Source organism: Perca flavescens, chromosome 8 (assembly GCF_004354835.1).
Source record: "Perca flavescens isolate YP-PL-M2 chromosome 8, PFLA_1.0, whole genome shotgun sequence".
Lineage (NCBI taxonomy): Eukaryota > Metazoa > Chordata > Actinopteri > Perciformes > Percidae > Perca > Perca flavescens.
In genome coordinates this window covers 19287908-19303868 of record NC_041338.1, presented here as the reverse complement: position 1 = coordinate 19303868, position 15961 = coordinate 19287908, and the positions used below count along the sequence as shown (strand labels likewise).

The window sequence follows — 15961 nt, the reverse complement described above, 5'->3', positions numbered from 1 at the left end:
TCATGTTTATTAAACTTTTAGATTTCATTTTCTTTACTCTGAAAAAAAAAAAAAAAGCTCAAATATGGCAGGGCATATGCAACGAAATCCCACACCAATAACAATTATCAACAAATAAAGTTAAAGAATATCATACAAAACAAATCTTGTAACACTGTTAAATAGACTGTGACTCAGTATCGTATTCACTAGGGGCAGGACTATAGCTAGTGCTACCTGAATTAGGAGTTTAGCAATCCAGAAAACAAAAGATCCATTTTTACAGTTGATGGAGACGGGAATGGCAAGAGGAGAGCTCATCTGTAATGCACAAAGGCAGCAGATTCAAACACTGGGGATTCACTCTGCACCTCCTATTTGTTACTAACTAGAGGAGATGGTGTCAGATAGAGGTGGAAAAGGATGCGAAGGTCGTTCACCGTAGTTACATGTTTGTTTTTTTGGAAGAATTTAGGAGACATAACTAATCCGGCAATGCCCTTGTTATTCATTCTACGTTGCCTTCTATTTGTTTGTTGGTCACGACAAAGACCGCAGCATCCTGGAATGAAATGCCAGCATCTGACAAGAATGTGATCTTTTTTTGCACAGAGCTTGGCAGCACTGCTCTCATATTAGCCTCCAGTTAGGTTACAATTATCAGTTATATCAAAGCTGGCCTTAAAAACCTTCAGAGTAAACGTCACAAATGATGGGTGCAGCTAAAAAACAGCACCGTGGCAACAGAGACAGAAAATCAGACCCTTTTGAGTTGCTACAGAAAAACCTCTTTGCTTGTCTGTGTAATATACACACACTGAGGAGCATTGAGGTGGAGTTTTTTTATGTATGAAAATGACAAAAAAAAATATCAGTTTAAATACCACCACTTCAGAAAAATGAAATCTATACACATTGCATGTCCTCATTAAAGTGACTGAGCCAGTTAGAATTCTAGACAGTAGTTGGATTTAGCAGCAAATTCTCTTTTCAATAAATATAGATGTACAGTATATAAATGTCTCTTATGGGCCAGGTTCAGGCCAGACCTTGAAAGGGGGGGGTCGGTCGCACTGTGGACAAGTTTCCCAAGTAGCTTTGGGGGAGTGATGATGCTCCACGCCAACATCCATCTCGGGTTACTAATCCATCGGTGAGACTGTACAGCGAGGAGATCCTTCCCAAATAAAAAAAAAATAAAATACAGTCCAGAGAATCTAAAACAGCATGCTTTGTCTTCTGCTCTTTCCATTGCCTGAGTGGAGAACAAACAAAAAAAAAGATTATTTTGGTTTTACATGTATTTACAGCAAGGGATGTCTAAGTCAGACACTGTAAACACCCACCCCAGAGACAACATCAAAATAGGGGGATAATCTGCCTCTAAGAACAACTACTTCCATAATGCTTTGTGGGTTGTAAACAAGGTACCTTTTGCCATGGATTCAAGGAGTTACGTTTTGGGCTACAATCTGAGCCCCATTTCTTTTGCCTATATGTGTTCACATTTTGGCAAATACAGTAGGTGCCATTAAAAGTGTGCCAAATTAGCTATTAGCAGCTTTGCATTGCGCACATGGATGTACAGACAACCATCCCTGGATAACTTTGATACTGAAGACAATTAAAAAATGTGATGATTCCCAGGCAATGTATGCATCATGTCTGTGTGTCGAGTTAATTCTCAGAAGGAAAATAAAACGCACATTTGTTGGCAATGTGGTTGAATTACCGTAACTGGCTCCATGAGCTATGTCAGATCCACTGCCAACTGCCAACTACAATAACTAACTTCCTGTTGTTTTTAGAACACTAGCATGCAGCTGTCCCTTTCACCTCATGCAGTATTTTTGCCTCAAGTCTCCCCTTCAACCTCTCCCGGGCCCCCTGGGGTGGCGCACCTCACGGTTTGACAACCTCTGGATCCCAGTAAAAATACAAGCAATCAAAGTATTCATGTGTGCGTCATTCCTCACCTGACTCAGGGTATGATGAGTTCCGGTAGCCGGGATCTCTTTGCAACTGGACCTCCTTCAGTGTGAATATGGATATGCCTGCCAGACAAAAAGAGTCAGCAGTGCAACAGAAATCACATCTTGCCAGGAGAATAGCGTCTTTGTTATGAGGCTGTAACTGATCCTCACTGTACACTGCAATATCCTTCAACTTGTACCTAGCGGCGCATGCCAAGTCTGCATTACTGCGTTGCCATTTCATTACTCACTCTCTGGCAGTGTGTGCACACGTGGCCCCAGGCTCCTGAAGTACGGCTGTCTCATTGCTTCATCAGCAGAGATCCTCTTTTTCGACTCGTACTGAAATTCGGGGCAGTAAAAGAAACATGCAGTCATTTAAGAACGACAAAAAAAATGGGAGTCAGCAATGTGCGATTGCGCCTTGATGCACTTCTCTCTAAAGATACGGTCCTAACATAGCTGCAAAATATGTCAACACTGCTTTTAACATCCCAGTCACGCCTGGGAGATATAGTGATACTCACTTTTAGGAATGACATCAGCAGGTCAATGCCATCAGTGTCCAACCTACAGGGGGGGGGGGAGCAGGAGAGAGGGAGGTCAGTAGAGGTGGGGTGACTCACAGATGCTGGCGAGTGTAAGGAAGGAAACAGTAAACTATTCCACAGGATTTCCTTACAGGAAGTGGCAAAGAGCACACACTCCTAACTAAACAAACCAATACTACTAATGTCTAACTCTCTAAAGTCTAAAAAGCTCTACATACAGTAACTTCTCTTATACCTGGGTCGGATTAGAAACATCTGCTCATTTCCATCTCCAATGATTAGAGGGCTAACAAGAGGAGGGGAGGGGGGAGTGTTTAGAAACTGTAAAGGTGTAGAATCTCCATGTAAATATCTGAAATAACCTCATTTGATAAGCTGCACCACACTATATCTCATGAACTAAAAAGACAATCCATATTAAGTAGAAGAAAAATGTTTCAGGATATAAGTTTCCCGGTCTTACCTGGGTGCGTGGTTAATGAGCGGCTGGACCTTGTACTTGGGGAACTTGTAGGACTTGAACTCGTCCATAGATGATATTCCAGGCCAGCTGTCTTCCGTGGGAGTGCCTGTGGAGGGACATTCAATCGACCATGTTAGTCAGGCGTTACCGTGGCAGCTGGAGGGGCTTTTCACGCTGCAACAGGGGCTACATGCCAGGGTTAATGCGATTAAAGGCTCATATTAAAAGTTTGAGGGCTCCGCTGTCTGCAGGGGGCAGCACTGACCTAGCAGCCTGAAGATGAGGTGCAGCTCGTCCTCCACCGTGGAGCCCGGGAACAGGGGCCTGCCGGCAGCCATCTCATAGAATATACAGCCCACACCCCTGACAGGAAGACACAGACACGACTGATTAGGTCATGAACAGATGTCTAACTGAAGCTGAAACACCAATTCAAATTAACTTCTCTATTTATACTACCACTAACTTTTACGATCAAACTCCCTAAATCGTACATTACCTGGCCGGTTTCAACCTGTCCAATTTATGAAATATCAAAGGAAGAGGCAGGAATTCATTTAAGAAAGCAGCAGGGCCGCTTGAAGTATAAGGGAAACTATTCATGCTTAAATTCATTATCCTCATTTACTGTAGATTAGGACACCTGTCTGCTGCTGCACTTCCTAAATTCCTCAACAATAAAAGCCTCAACTCAATGATAGAAGCTCCAAACAGCCGTGCTCATTCCACAAATCACTGAGGTTGCAAGAGACTTCAAATAAACAAAGACAAAAAAAATTGAAATTCTTTCTTCTTGAGGATTATATTTGCTTCTGCACCTTCACTCAGTCATATGGGCATAAGAGATTTGCTAGGGGTCTAATACGTGTTTTATAACAGTTGCAATCATCGCCGATGAGCCCCACTCACCACATGTCTATCTGCGTGGAGTACTCCGAGGAGCCCAGCAGCACGTCGGGAGGCCGATACCAAAGTGTTACTACCTCGTTAGAGTATGTTTTAGTGGGCACAGATTTAGCCCTCGCCAGGCCTGTGGAGCAGAAATATGACAAATAAAAACAGATCCAAAGGGCACATTTAGTCAAAACTTTATATGAAGGGCTTAATTCTAAAATGCCAAATATTCATTAATAGGTTTTTAAATATGGCTCAACTGTATAACACAGTATTTGTTAAAATGTAAAATATAGATGAATGCAGCTTTTCATTTTTGATCCAAATGGTAGACAATTCATGACACAAAAGAATCGTAATGAGATTATTAATTGATGTAAGTAGTCTTTCTAGTTTTTACCAAAATCAGCCAGTTTGAGTTCCCCTCTGTCGTTGATGAGCAGATTTTGGGGCTTTAGGTCTCTGTGGAGAACTTTCCGTTTGTGACAGTACGCCAAGCCTCGCAGGATCTGGAACAGAAAGATCTGGGGAAAGAGATGTTTTAAATTAGCAACTATCATCATATCGGTAAAATCAGTTTAAAATAATGGTGCTGAATAAATGTTACTAAATTACACACAATTCATCCAAACCCCTAAATAAAAATCAATAAATTCTGGACTGATGCTTATTAAAACATAATATGTACCTGCTCCTTCCAAACAGCCCAACTTGATTTTTACTATGCAGTTTAAGTATTTATCTTATTTAAAGCAACATTAAACCAAATTTCAACTAAATTCACACAAACAAAATAGATATTTGTGGTAAAGTGAGGTTAAGACAACAAATTCCCTCCACTGCCTAAGCTCCACCACCAGGGGGCACACTAATAGTGCAACTTGTATTGACACCAGCAACCACTGTGTCATGGCAGTTGATGAAGTTGGCCAGGCCAGCAGGCAGCCTGCAGAGGCTCACCTTGACATTCTGCATGCTCAGGATGTTCCCGCAGTCGTCCATGTACTGCTTGAGGTCTTTGTCCTAGACGAGAGACAGAGGGAGGGCGTTAGAAGAGCAGAAAGGCTACAGGCACAGCAACAGTTGTGCTCCTGTATTCTCTTCCTCAACTCTGCAGAGGGTCATGAATAATAATGATGTCAAATATATTAATTTTAGCGTCCGTGCACAGAAAACATGTGAGTCATGCAGGAAGTGAGGGCCGAGGATTGATTGGTCTCACCAGGTACTCGAAGACCAGTGTGAGTGACTTGTCTGTGTGGATGATATCGTGCAGCGTCACAATGTTGGCGTGTTTCAGGTCCTTCAGTAGCGACACTACGGGGAAAGAAAGAGAAGACAACTGTAACAGGGAGCATGTGATTACACTGATTTTCTTTAATCTGAACCGTAACATTTACTTTGCTCTATATCTGTCGTCTCTGGGTTTACATTGATTAAGCCAAGGGAGTTTTTTAGAAAGCCTTAGGTCATACACAAATGTCTCAGACTTATAAAGAAAGCCTCAAAGATTTAAATAATCCACAAAGTCACCAAACAAAAAGATAAAATACCATATTCAAAGAAAAGCAAAACACAAGGACACAGAAGGCACAAAATACAAACATTGCTCTCCTTATCCGTATAACTTCTTTCCTGTAGTTGGTCTTAAATTCTCACTCCAAGTAACCACAATGCATTTCTCCTGGAGGAGGGCAACCTGTAGTTTCAGGCACTTCGGTGAAGTTATTTACAGTAAAAGCACCAGAGTTCACATGTTTTATTAACTGTCCCAAACAGAACTAGTGACATGGGACATGTGTGGATTTCTTTGTGTGTCAGTGTGCATTTATGTGTTAAAACAAAGACACCTTGTCACAACCTCATAAAACGCTTCCATGTAACTGTCGCAGATAACCGTTCAACCTTAAATTGTAGTTCTAGCAGTAAAATTGGATCAACCTTTGACCTGCTCTATATATATATATATATATATATATATATATATATATATATATATATATATATATATATATATATATATATATATATATATATATAGTACCAGTCAAAAGTTTGGACACACTTTCCCATTTAAGTGAATGCGATATATATATATATATATATATATATATATATATATATATATATACACATACACACATATATACATATATACATATATATATATATATATATACATATATACATACACACATATACATACATATATACATATATATACACACACATACACAGTACAGGCCAAAAGTTTGGACACACCTTCTCATTCAATGAGTTTCCTTTTTATTTTCATGACTATTTACATTGTAGATTCTCACTGAAGGCATCAAAACTATGAATGAACACATATGGAATTATGTACTTAACAAAGTGTGAAATAACTGAAAACATGTCTTATATTTTAGATTCTTCAAAGTAGCCACCCTTTGCTTTTTTATTAATAAGGGAAAAAATCCCACTAATTAACCCTGACAAAGCACACCTGTGAAGTGAAAACCATTTCAGGGGACTACCTCATGAAGCTCATTGAGAGAACACAAAGGGTTTGCAGAGTTAACAAAAAAAGCAAAGGGTGGGTACTTTGAAGAATCTAAAATATAAGACGTTTTCAGTTATTTCACACTTTTTTGTTAAGTACATAATTCCATATGTGTTCATTCATAGTTTTGATGCCTTCAGTGAGAATCTACAATGTAAATAGTTGTGAAAATGAAGAAAACGCATTGAATGAGAAGGTGTGTCCAAACTTTTGGCCTGTACTGTATGTATGTATGTATGTATGTATGTATGTATGTATGTATGTGTATATATATATATATAGTACCAGTCAAATTTGGCTTTTCCATTTTTGGAACGCGAGATATTTATATTTATATATGAATATATATATATATATATATATATATATATATATATATATCTATATCTATATCTATATCTATCTATCTCGCATTCACTTAAATGGAAAAGCGTGTCCAAATTTTTATATATATATATATATATATATATATATATATATATATATATATATATATATATATATATATATATATATATATATATATATATATATTATCCCAACATTACAACTACCTCCAAGAAGAATGTTCCCCCAAACTACTAAAACACGCACACGCAGTCATAACTTCAGACTATTTACATGGTCAACACTCATATAACCAGACTTTTGAGAGAATATCCTTAAAAAAACAACAGTGGATTAAATGATTCTGTATGGTTGGGTTAATGTAATTTTTTTTTAAAGAGTTAAGCCTCCACAAACAGTAATAAATCTGAAAGAATACCATCTGAAAATGACAATACAAAGTTAATGATTAATTATCTAGGGTTCTGCTTTCATAATCAAACTCCTGTTGGCGAGAAATCACAGGATTCCCGGGAAACTTATCCTGGTGAAGTTATCATTTAAAAACTGGACTAACTGTGGGTAATGTATGAGATTCCTGGTGCAACATTGAACCTTTAATACCTTCTCTGATAGCTGTGCATGGCGCACCCTCTTCGTGCTCCAGCCTGATCTCCTTCAGCGCCACCAGGTTGTCTGTCAGCTTACTCCTCCCCTTGAAGACTGTAGCGTACGTGCCCTGGAGGACAGGACGACAAGGAAAGAGGGGAGTCAGGCTGTCAGGGGTTAAAAGTAAACTCTAGAACTGTGTCTGAATGTGTTATATCTCTATGAGAACATCAGCACCTGTGAAGAAGTCAAGGTAAACACACACACAGCGTCACGTACCTCTCCCAGTTTGTCCAGTTTGACGTAAGTCTCCAGCTTCCCAAATCCAATTTCTGACTGGAGGAGAGAAAGGGACAAACAGCATTAATGAGAGTAGCGTCTTTATTAGCACTGACAAGCTTACAGACACTACGGCAAATCCTTATGACGGCCTCGCAGCAACAGAGGAGGGATGTAAGGAGGTCACACCATCAACGCTAATCTCTTGTGACAGAGGACTGTTGGCTTTTGGCTTTTACAATGTGTTTGTTTATAGGGAAAGGAAGGGAAACTTTATTTATAAAGCATGTTTAATACACGATGGAAAACTGTAATGGGCTTTAGAGCTCCAACATTAGTCAATTAATCAATTAGTCAATCGACAGAAAGATTTTTGGTAACTATCTTTTGCTTATGTTTTAAGCATAAATGGCAACGTTTTGCTGATTCCAGCTTCACCAATGGATGATTGGAAGCTATTTAGTAAGCTTAATATATTTGTTTCAGACCATTGCTCGAATAAATCAAGCTATGCAAATGTGGGCTGTGGGAAATTATAACAGATTTTGACAGAAGTGAGAGTCTGAGGTCATCTGGAGTCCTCAGGAAAGCTTTTTTTTCATGTAACTAGGAGCGTAAAAATAAATAGGCAGCTTAACCAGACTTTAAACCGTACACCATGAAGACCAGTGCCAGATGAGCTGAGAGGTCTGGGTGGAACACATATTGAACAAAGCCATTCAGTGCTTTCTAAACAACTCTGCAGGGAAGCCTGTATGCAAATGCATTGGACTGGGTGAGGCACAGTGTTCATACTTTTCCTCTGTTTGGGTTTTGACAGATGCACATTCAAAGTAAAACCACAAGCCAATTATTGAGACTGCTGACAAAGTGAATGCTGGGATGTTAACACACGACAACAGGCTGAGAGGATGAGATAAGACGGGGCAAGGTGTGAGCTCTCACTCTCTCACTTCTGTTTCTAGATGCCTTTAAATAAAACATAACTCTCACAGCTGTCTTTATGTTCCGCAGCCCCTCCCTGGCGGCCTTTTTGTTTCTATTCCTCTATATTTCCACCTCATTCTCCTCCACTGTTGATTTTCAAATCAGAACTTCTCTCTCTCAGACGTGGGCAGCAAGTACTGTACATTTACATAAGCACAGTTTGGAGTTATCCGCATTTCACAGGGGAAATATTGTAGTTTCTATTTCACTACATTTATCTGACTGTTGTGGCTATGAGCTACCTTCCAGATTCAGATTTTAGCTGCAAAGTGTTAGATAAGATGATGGTTGGGTCATACGACGATTATACGCCATTAAATTATATTGGTCAACCATCCGAGTCTTTGGGTGTATTAGACCGTTGCAGGCCATGTTGAAAATCAACAAGCAGGACTGTTATGAAATACCTTGATTTGTAAGGTATCCAATATGCTTTATTAACCCAAAACAGACTTAAATATTTATCAACTGATAAGGACGTGAGGCTGATATGATATGAAGATAATGCATGAGGTGAAAAGGGACAGGTCTATGCCAGGTGTATGAGAACAGGAAGTCAAGTCATTGTCCTGTAGTCTGGCTCGCTGATTTACCAACATGTTCAACATTATGTTTACTTTGTATTGATCATCCATTTCACTACTCACTGCCACTTTCTAATTTCCCTTCTCTTTTTTACCAGCACATTGTCTTCTCTCTCTCTCTCTCTCTCTCTCTCTCTCTCTCTCTCTCTCTCTCTCTCTCTCTCTCTCTCTCTCTCTCTCTCTCTCTCTCTCTCTCTCTCTCTCTCTCTCTCTCTCTCTCTCTCTCTCTCTCTCTCCCCATATATTTCCCCCCTTTTCTCTCTTGGTCTCACCAGTGATGCTCTGCGGGAGCGTCGGCTCAGCGGCTGGTCAAAGGACGGGCTGCTCAGCTGCAGCTTCTCCAGGTAACTGTCAGGTATCCGGATGTCGGCCGGCAGAGACAGACGTTTGTTCAGGTCCTGCACACACACAAATGGATAAAAACAACAGAGAACCTAATTGAAAAACAGTGTCAACATGATGTAAAACCATGGAAAAACAGGAGTAAACCCTCAGCAAACAGCGTAAGCTCTGAATAAATACCAATGATTGACAACAAAATGGCGGAAACCCAAAGTAAACAAGTAGAATCTGTAGGAACCAGCCAGATTTAGGCCTCACTGGTCAACAGAGAGGGCTGTGTGTGTATAAATACACGTGTAGCAGCTTTGCAGCGATACAGTTTTGTGTAGCAGACTTGGGTACATAATAAAGAAGGCCTGTGGAGTCCTTTAAGAGTTTGAGGTTAATTCTTTCCCAGAGCAACAAAGTACTAAAGCATGATCCTAATTACTTGTTATATAAAATCAAACACGCTCACAATAAAACGTCTGGATTCTTCCCATCATGCATTTCCTCCATTTGTTAGATTACTGTTAATCCGGCCTCTCTCTCGCTCTCTCAAGCTGCTTTGAATCTTTCACTCCCTCTGAGGTAACATTGGACACTTAGTAACACCCTTCCCTCCTCATCAGCATACAAAAATATGCAACTTTGAACTTTCCGCATTTCAACAACAAGCTTACTGATAAATCTGTAACCAAAGGTGACTGACTTGTGAACTGGTGAACTAATCCTCCAGCCTTTCATTCAAACCACGACAGTGACTCCGTTTTTTGCCCCTGCGGTTGCCTAAAGCTGACAGATTTGGACAAGCGTTTTTATAGGAAGTGATTTTTTATTTTTTTTATTTTTTAACTTCAGTAATTAGGACACACTGTACATTACACAGGGCAGTTCATAAATGTGTTAATATGAGGACACGTTTGTTAGAATTGTTACTCTGATGCAGTGTAAAAAGACAGATTTTGCTGCAGTGAAGATGTTTTGTTTTGTATGATTATACAAATATTGTTTTGGCAAGAACCATGTACAAACAAACAAAAACATTATTTTCTAGCGAAAAAAAAAGGTGTGTGTTTCTTACCAGAATTATATATTCCTAATTCACATCTCACTGCTGTGAAGCTGAAACAATTAGTTGATAGTTGACGGAACATTCCTCCGCAACAATTTTAATAATCATTATGGGGCTGCAACGATTGTTGTCTTCATGTGACTATTTTGTCGCTTATTCACTTTACTTGCTATGTCTATGAAATTTCAGAAAATAGGCCAAAATTTCAATTAGAAATTCCCAGAGCCCAAGTTTATGTCTACAAATTGCTTATTTTCTCAGATCAACCATTCAAAACCTAAAGATAATTCAGTTTATGGTCATGTAAGAACAAAAAAAGCAGTCAATTCTCGTATTGGAGAAGCTGAACGATAAATCAGTTATCAAAATAGCTGCATCTGAATTGTTTCAGCTCTACATAGATGGTGAAAATCTACAAGATGTCCCTCTGTATCTCTATTTTTTTAATGACTTTATATCCAGTTTTGTTGGTCTGTAGTTTCTGTGAATCAGGATTGGTGCTTTGTCTCCAGAGCAAGTGATGCCATTCATCACTTAACCCTAACCCCCCCAAAGACTACCCCACCCTCAAATCAACCCGTCCTAATCTGTTACAACAGGGGCCCATCTGGGCCGTATTACAGTAATCCTTGTGATGTAATCCCAAAACAGCACTGCTTCCTCTCCAGTGAGAGACATACAATCCTCTACCTGAACACAGACAGAGGGATTTCCTTACTCCTCGCTCCTCTTCTTTTTGTTCCACTGTCCCTCCTCTGAGTGTCACATCAGCACAAAGGCAAAGAATGAGGCCACAGTGATCTCGCTGTTGGATCACTTCATCAACAAGCGCGGTGACGCAGTCAATCACTCTGCTCATACCAACACAAACAACACACAGAGGGTTTGTTGGGCTGCAAATAATAACCTCTTCAGGTTGTGAAACAGTCACAGGAAGTGTAGGTTGTACTGCTTGCACACACTGTTGCTACACAGCGAGAGGTGATGTGTCATGTCTCTGTGTGTGGGTAGCCTCAAATGAAATAAGCTGCTTAACTACGCGTTTAAGGTTAGTTTTTTTTCTTTATGTGCAGTCTTGCATGCTCAGTTTGTCTGTGTAGCTGCTGGTATCCGCTCGTAAATCCCCAACGGTCCTGCACTCAAACCAACCAATAAACACTGTCAAGTGTGTTCTTCAATCACAAGACGTTTCCTCGCATGATCACCCAGCCTGTACTGTGCAACATGTGGTTCACTGGCAAGATGTCAACATCATCCACAAAGCAAAATACAGTACAATAAAAAAGTATGTCTGCTCTTTTATTAGATGCTGTGTATTTGATTACATTTAATTAGCTTAAGTTATTTGATGAAAATTGTTCGCAACATCTTAAAATGGGTCAGATGTCACGTTTTAATTGTTAAAATAATGGTTTAATGTAAGGGTTTTAAACTATATTTCATTTTTACACTTTACTGAAACAGTATTTTGAAAGTAGTCCCTGGACCTGTGAGACCTCCATCTTCCCCCTCATATGTGAAAATGTAGACTTGGGGGGAGAGGGGGGAAATGGAGATTATTCAAGGCTCAAAACAGCAATCATGGAAACTAAACTGTTAAAAATGATAAATGATTAGATTTCTATTCCCCAAACAAATCGGAAGTATGTTTCTTCAGTAAGTTGAAGAATATTACATGCAATGACAATGTAAATAAAAATGAGGAAGGCGAGAAGTTCATCGTCATTCTCTTTTTCACTTTCCGGACAGTCAGTTGTACTAACTCAAATCCCATTAGTAGCCATTAAGGTGGATTGAAGGGACTTTTCTTGACTTTGTTGTAAAGAAAGAGGGAGATAAAAAGGTTTAAAGTCCTCAAAAACAATCCAAAACATCATGTCAGAATTTATTGATCATGTTGAACACTAAACAAACGAAAGAAGCATCAAACACTTGTCATTGTGTCCATCTGATTCTATTTAATTTAATAATCTGAGGTTAGCCAATGTCAAAAAATCTGCAAAATTCAAGAAAACCCCACTGAGCACACTTTATCGGTTACCTTAAAATAAAGCGGCATGATTTCTCTTCTTACTTAACGCTGCCTTTCATGTGTCCCTACGAGCCGGCTGGATTAAAGCTTTCACTCTTGATCTGGTTCTACATTTTGTGTGCACGTCTGTCTTTCCATATGCTCTGCTGAATAAAACTGCGTAGTGTTGTGACGCTGACATGACAACGTTATCTCTGCTGTGGCTCACTTTTGTTCCCAAATGTTTAAACTTTATGAATTTGGGATAACAAAGCTGAACTGTATTTAATACGTATACAAAATCACATGCCTTGGATTCAAAAGATGCTTATTGTAAAATGAAATCCCTCTTAGACAACAAACAATCATAACAATAATAACAATAATAATAATCACAGCAAGAAGTCTCCATAATGTGTTGATGTTACATGATGTAATCACTACAGGAGTCAAAATCGTCCCTATACTGAATCAGTGCATGGGTAAAGAAAGAGTGAGAAAGTAAGGAGGGTGGTGGTGGTGGTGAAAGCGACTGTGTACAACAGATTTTAAAAGTATGTTCAGCAGTACAGTATGTGGAGTCACTGTGTGCATATGTGTGTGTGTGTGTGTCCCATGCTGATATCTTGTGGGCAGCTCAAGATTTCAGCGTGTTCATCATGACGCACTATGAGAAACTGCCTACGCTGAGTTACAGCATGGTGCGCTAATGCACACACCATTAAATACCAAAGGTCCATTATAAAACGCCCGTATTCCTTTACTTTTCAGTGAATTAATTAAAACATAGCTTCAACGACAAAGTGGAGGCTGAACCACTAAGCCAGGTAAATGTCATGATTCCTAACATATTCAAATGTCAAAGGTTGTTAATGTAGAAAATTACTCATATCCCCCATTTCAAAAAACCGAATGCAAGGACAAAAAAAAGAAGAAAAAAAAGTCTGAAAACTGAAAAGAAATAATCCCCACCTCTGCAGAGATGCGTCTGTTCCCTCTGTTCCGCAGACAAACGCCCGTCGGTGACTGCACCTCATCGGAGGAAGTCCCCGATGCCTGGTCACTTTCCCCATCCGAGCCCATCTTCAGGTTCTCGTGGACAATATCTGGAGTAGAGAAAGAAAGAAAAAGAGGTTGACAGAATGTGATAGAGGGATCAGGTCTGTGGAGGACAGGTAATGACTTCAACAAGAAAAACCAACACTCTTTTGGACACTTTCCCAAGTCCGTCTGTATCAAGTTTCTGGCTGTGTCGAGCAGAAGATACAAAAAGTGTATTAGGTTTAATAAGTTTGACTGATAGATTTAATGTATTTCATTGCCACTGGGCCTTACAAGACAAATCCATACATCACACTGTAATTTTCCCATGCCAAACAGACTCATAGATATAAAGTACATATCCATTTCCTGCAGGCTTTATGCTTATATTAGGGAGTGTTGTGAATTTAAATAATGTATCTAGGCTGAGAATCTAAGCTGCTGGTTTCCTGGAAGTGTCATTATTTTTAGTCTCATTTTTTTAACAAATGGCTTATTGTGTGACTGGACGTAACACTGGAATGATTGTACTGACATATGCCTCTAGCAGTGGTTTGTTTGAGCACATACACTGTAATATACCGCTCTGTATGTAAGCTCAGCTGACTCAGTAGAAATGTAAAATACAAGGATTTTACATGTAGTTTTCAGGATATTCTACATGTGGACGTTTAATCTAGCAGCTTCACACACCCAAATGTACAGTACATTTGCATTCCAACATTCTACCTATTGACACAAAAGAAATCTCCTGTACTAAACCTCTGTTTAAAGTCACAGCGCAGGAAAGACAAATATCAAATGTGATCATCACAGCCTGTTTGTGCGTGTGTGGATGTCTCACCGAGGCGACTGCCATTGCGAGGCATGACCATGAGAGAGCCCAGGCCTCCTCCTCCGATGACGCTCTGAGGCCGTCGCAGCGGTGGCTTTTTAAAGGAGCTTGTGTACTGGTGGAGGAAGGAGTGGACGCTGTGGGCCGAAGGAGGACGACCATTCCTCACCATGGGCTCTGTGGAAGTCAACATTTTTCTTTAGAAAAAAACATTTATATGCATATTGATGCACAGTGCTCTATGGTTGACTAATCATATGAGCCTGCCTAACACTGGATTAGTGTAACTGGTAACATAAACACTTTTATAATGATAAAAAAATAATTAATGTTAATCTGTCACATCATGGCCAATACCTGAGTTGCTTAATAAGAACAGTGTCAGCTTGGATACTGATAGGCTAATAGAAAAAAGCACATGAAAGAATAATACCACGCGCGCACACACACACACACACACACACACACACACACACACACACACACACACACACACACACACACACACACACACACACACACACACACACACACACACACACACACACACACACACACACACACACACACACACACACACACACACACACACACACACACACACATTTAGGCCCAAGATCAAATCCAACCAGAATTTCCTCTTTTGTCTCCCCTTTATTCTTAGGTTTACTTCCACTATAAAAGGCGATAAACACTTTTTATCATCAACAAACTGATCAATGAATTTCACACTCACTTGATGGTGGTGGAAATGTATTCAAAAAGTGCCTATTTCTGAGTATAATGTTTGTTAAAAACAACGCTAATACAGAATTTGTTTTTGCTTAAATATGTATGTAAAGACATGCATGCAACTAGGACTACAGTTGAAAATTAGCCGACTGGCTAACACTGGCGCATTTACAGAAATGTTGATTAATGTCCATTGTCCTAATATAAATAAATAAATCTTCTTCTTCTTCTAAATGCTCAAACTTGACAGCACACATGACCAATTCTTTTTCTACAAGAGGTTAGCTTTGTTTCTCCACATACTCTCTATTTCAGAATCATTATATGCATTTGTATTGTTTTCTAAAGTATGACGTTTAATCATTAAAAAACAGATCGAAAATTTTGTCTTGGAGTGTACTATATGGTGCCATCTTCCAATCATTCAGTAAGCATTAATCAAAATCAAGTTGGCTGAAAGTCCAACTTTTTAATGTTAATATGAAGGTGGTAAGGATGTCAGGCATTTTGCTGGCTAACGGAATAAAAGCTTTCTGAGGCACTCACTATACATTACTGGTTACATGGCATAACACCAGACTGCATAAAATAATCACCGTTACATAAGAGGTTTTAACTTGTAATCTACTGATGCATAGATTTGCATGTAATATCAGTTAACTGCTATCACTGAGTTAGATAGTCAATTGATGCTGAACAAATACTATTCCACTTATAGCGTGTTTCTATAAATGGACGTGAACAAGAACACAGAATTT

At 39.3% G+C, this 15961-nt stretch overlaps 1 protein-coding gene across 1 annotated transcript in view; it reads right to left on the bottom strand.

The window, feature by feature from the left end:
- Positions 1-3: 3 nt before the first annotated feature.
- The window catches only part of LOC114560688 (cyclin-dependent kinase 17), a 31302-nt gene continuing 15344 nt past the window's right edge, over positions 4-15961 (bottom strand). Inside the window, exons 3-17 of the mRNA XM_028586232.1 lie at positions 14481-14648; positions 13568-13701; positions 9461-9586; positions 7618-7674; positions 7354-7468; positions 5083-5177; positions 4821-4883; positions 4261-4384; positions 3876-3996; positions 3232-3329; positions 2967-3072; positions 2480-2522; positions 2204-2294; positions 1956-2033; positions 4-1234 (exon numbers count right to left, since the gene is read on the bottom strand). Coding sequence (XP_028442033.1) covers positions 1197-1234; positions 1956-2033; positions 2204-2294; positions 2480-2522; positions 2967-3072; positions 3232-3329; positions 3876-3996; positions 4261-4384; positions 4821-4883; positions 5083-5177; positions 7354-7468; positions 7618-7674; positions 9461-9586; positions 13568-13701; positions 14481-14648 — 1457 coding nt within the window. The 3' untranslated portion in view covers positions 4-1196. The remainder of the gene's footprint in view (positions 1235-1955; positions 2034-2203; positions 2295-2479; positions 2523-2966; positions 3073-3231; positions 3330-3875; positions 3997-4260; positions 4385-4820; positions 4884-5082; positions 5178-7353; positions 7469-7617; positions 7675-9460; positions 9587-13567; positions 13702-14480; positions 14649-15961) is intronic.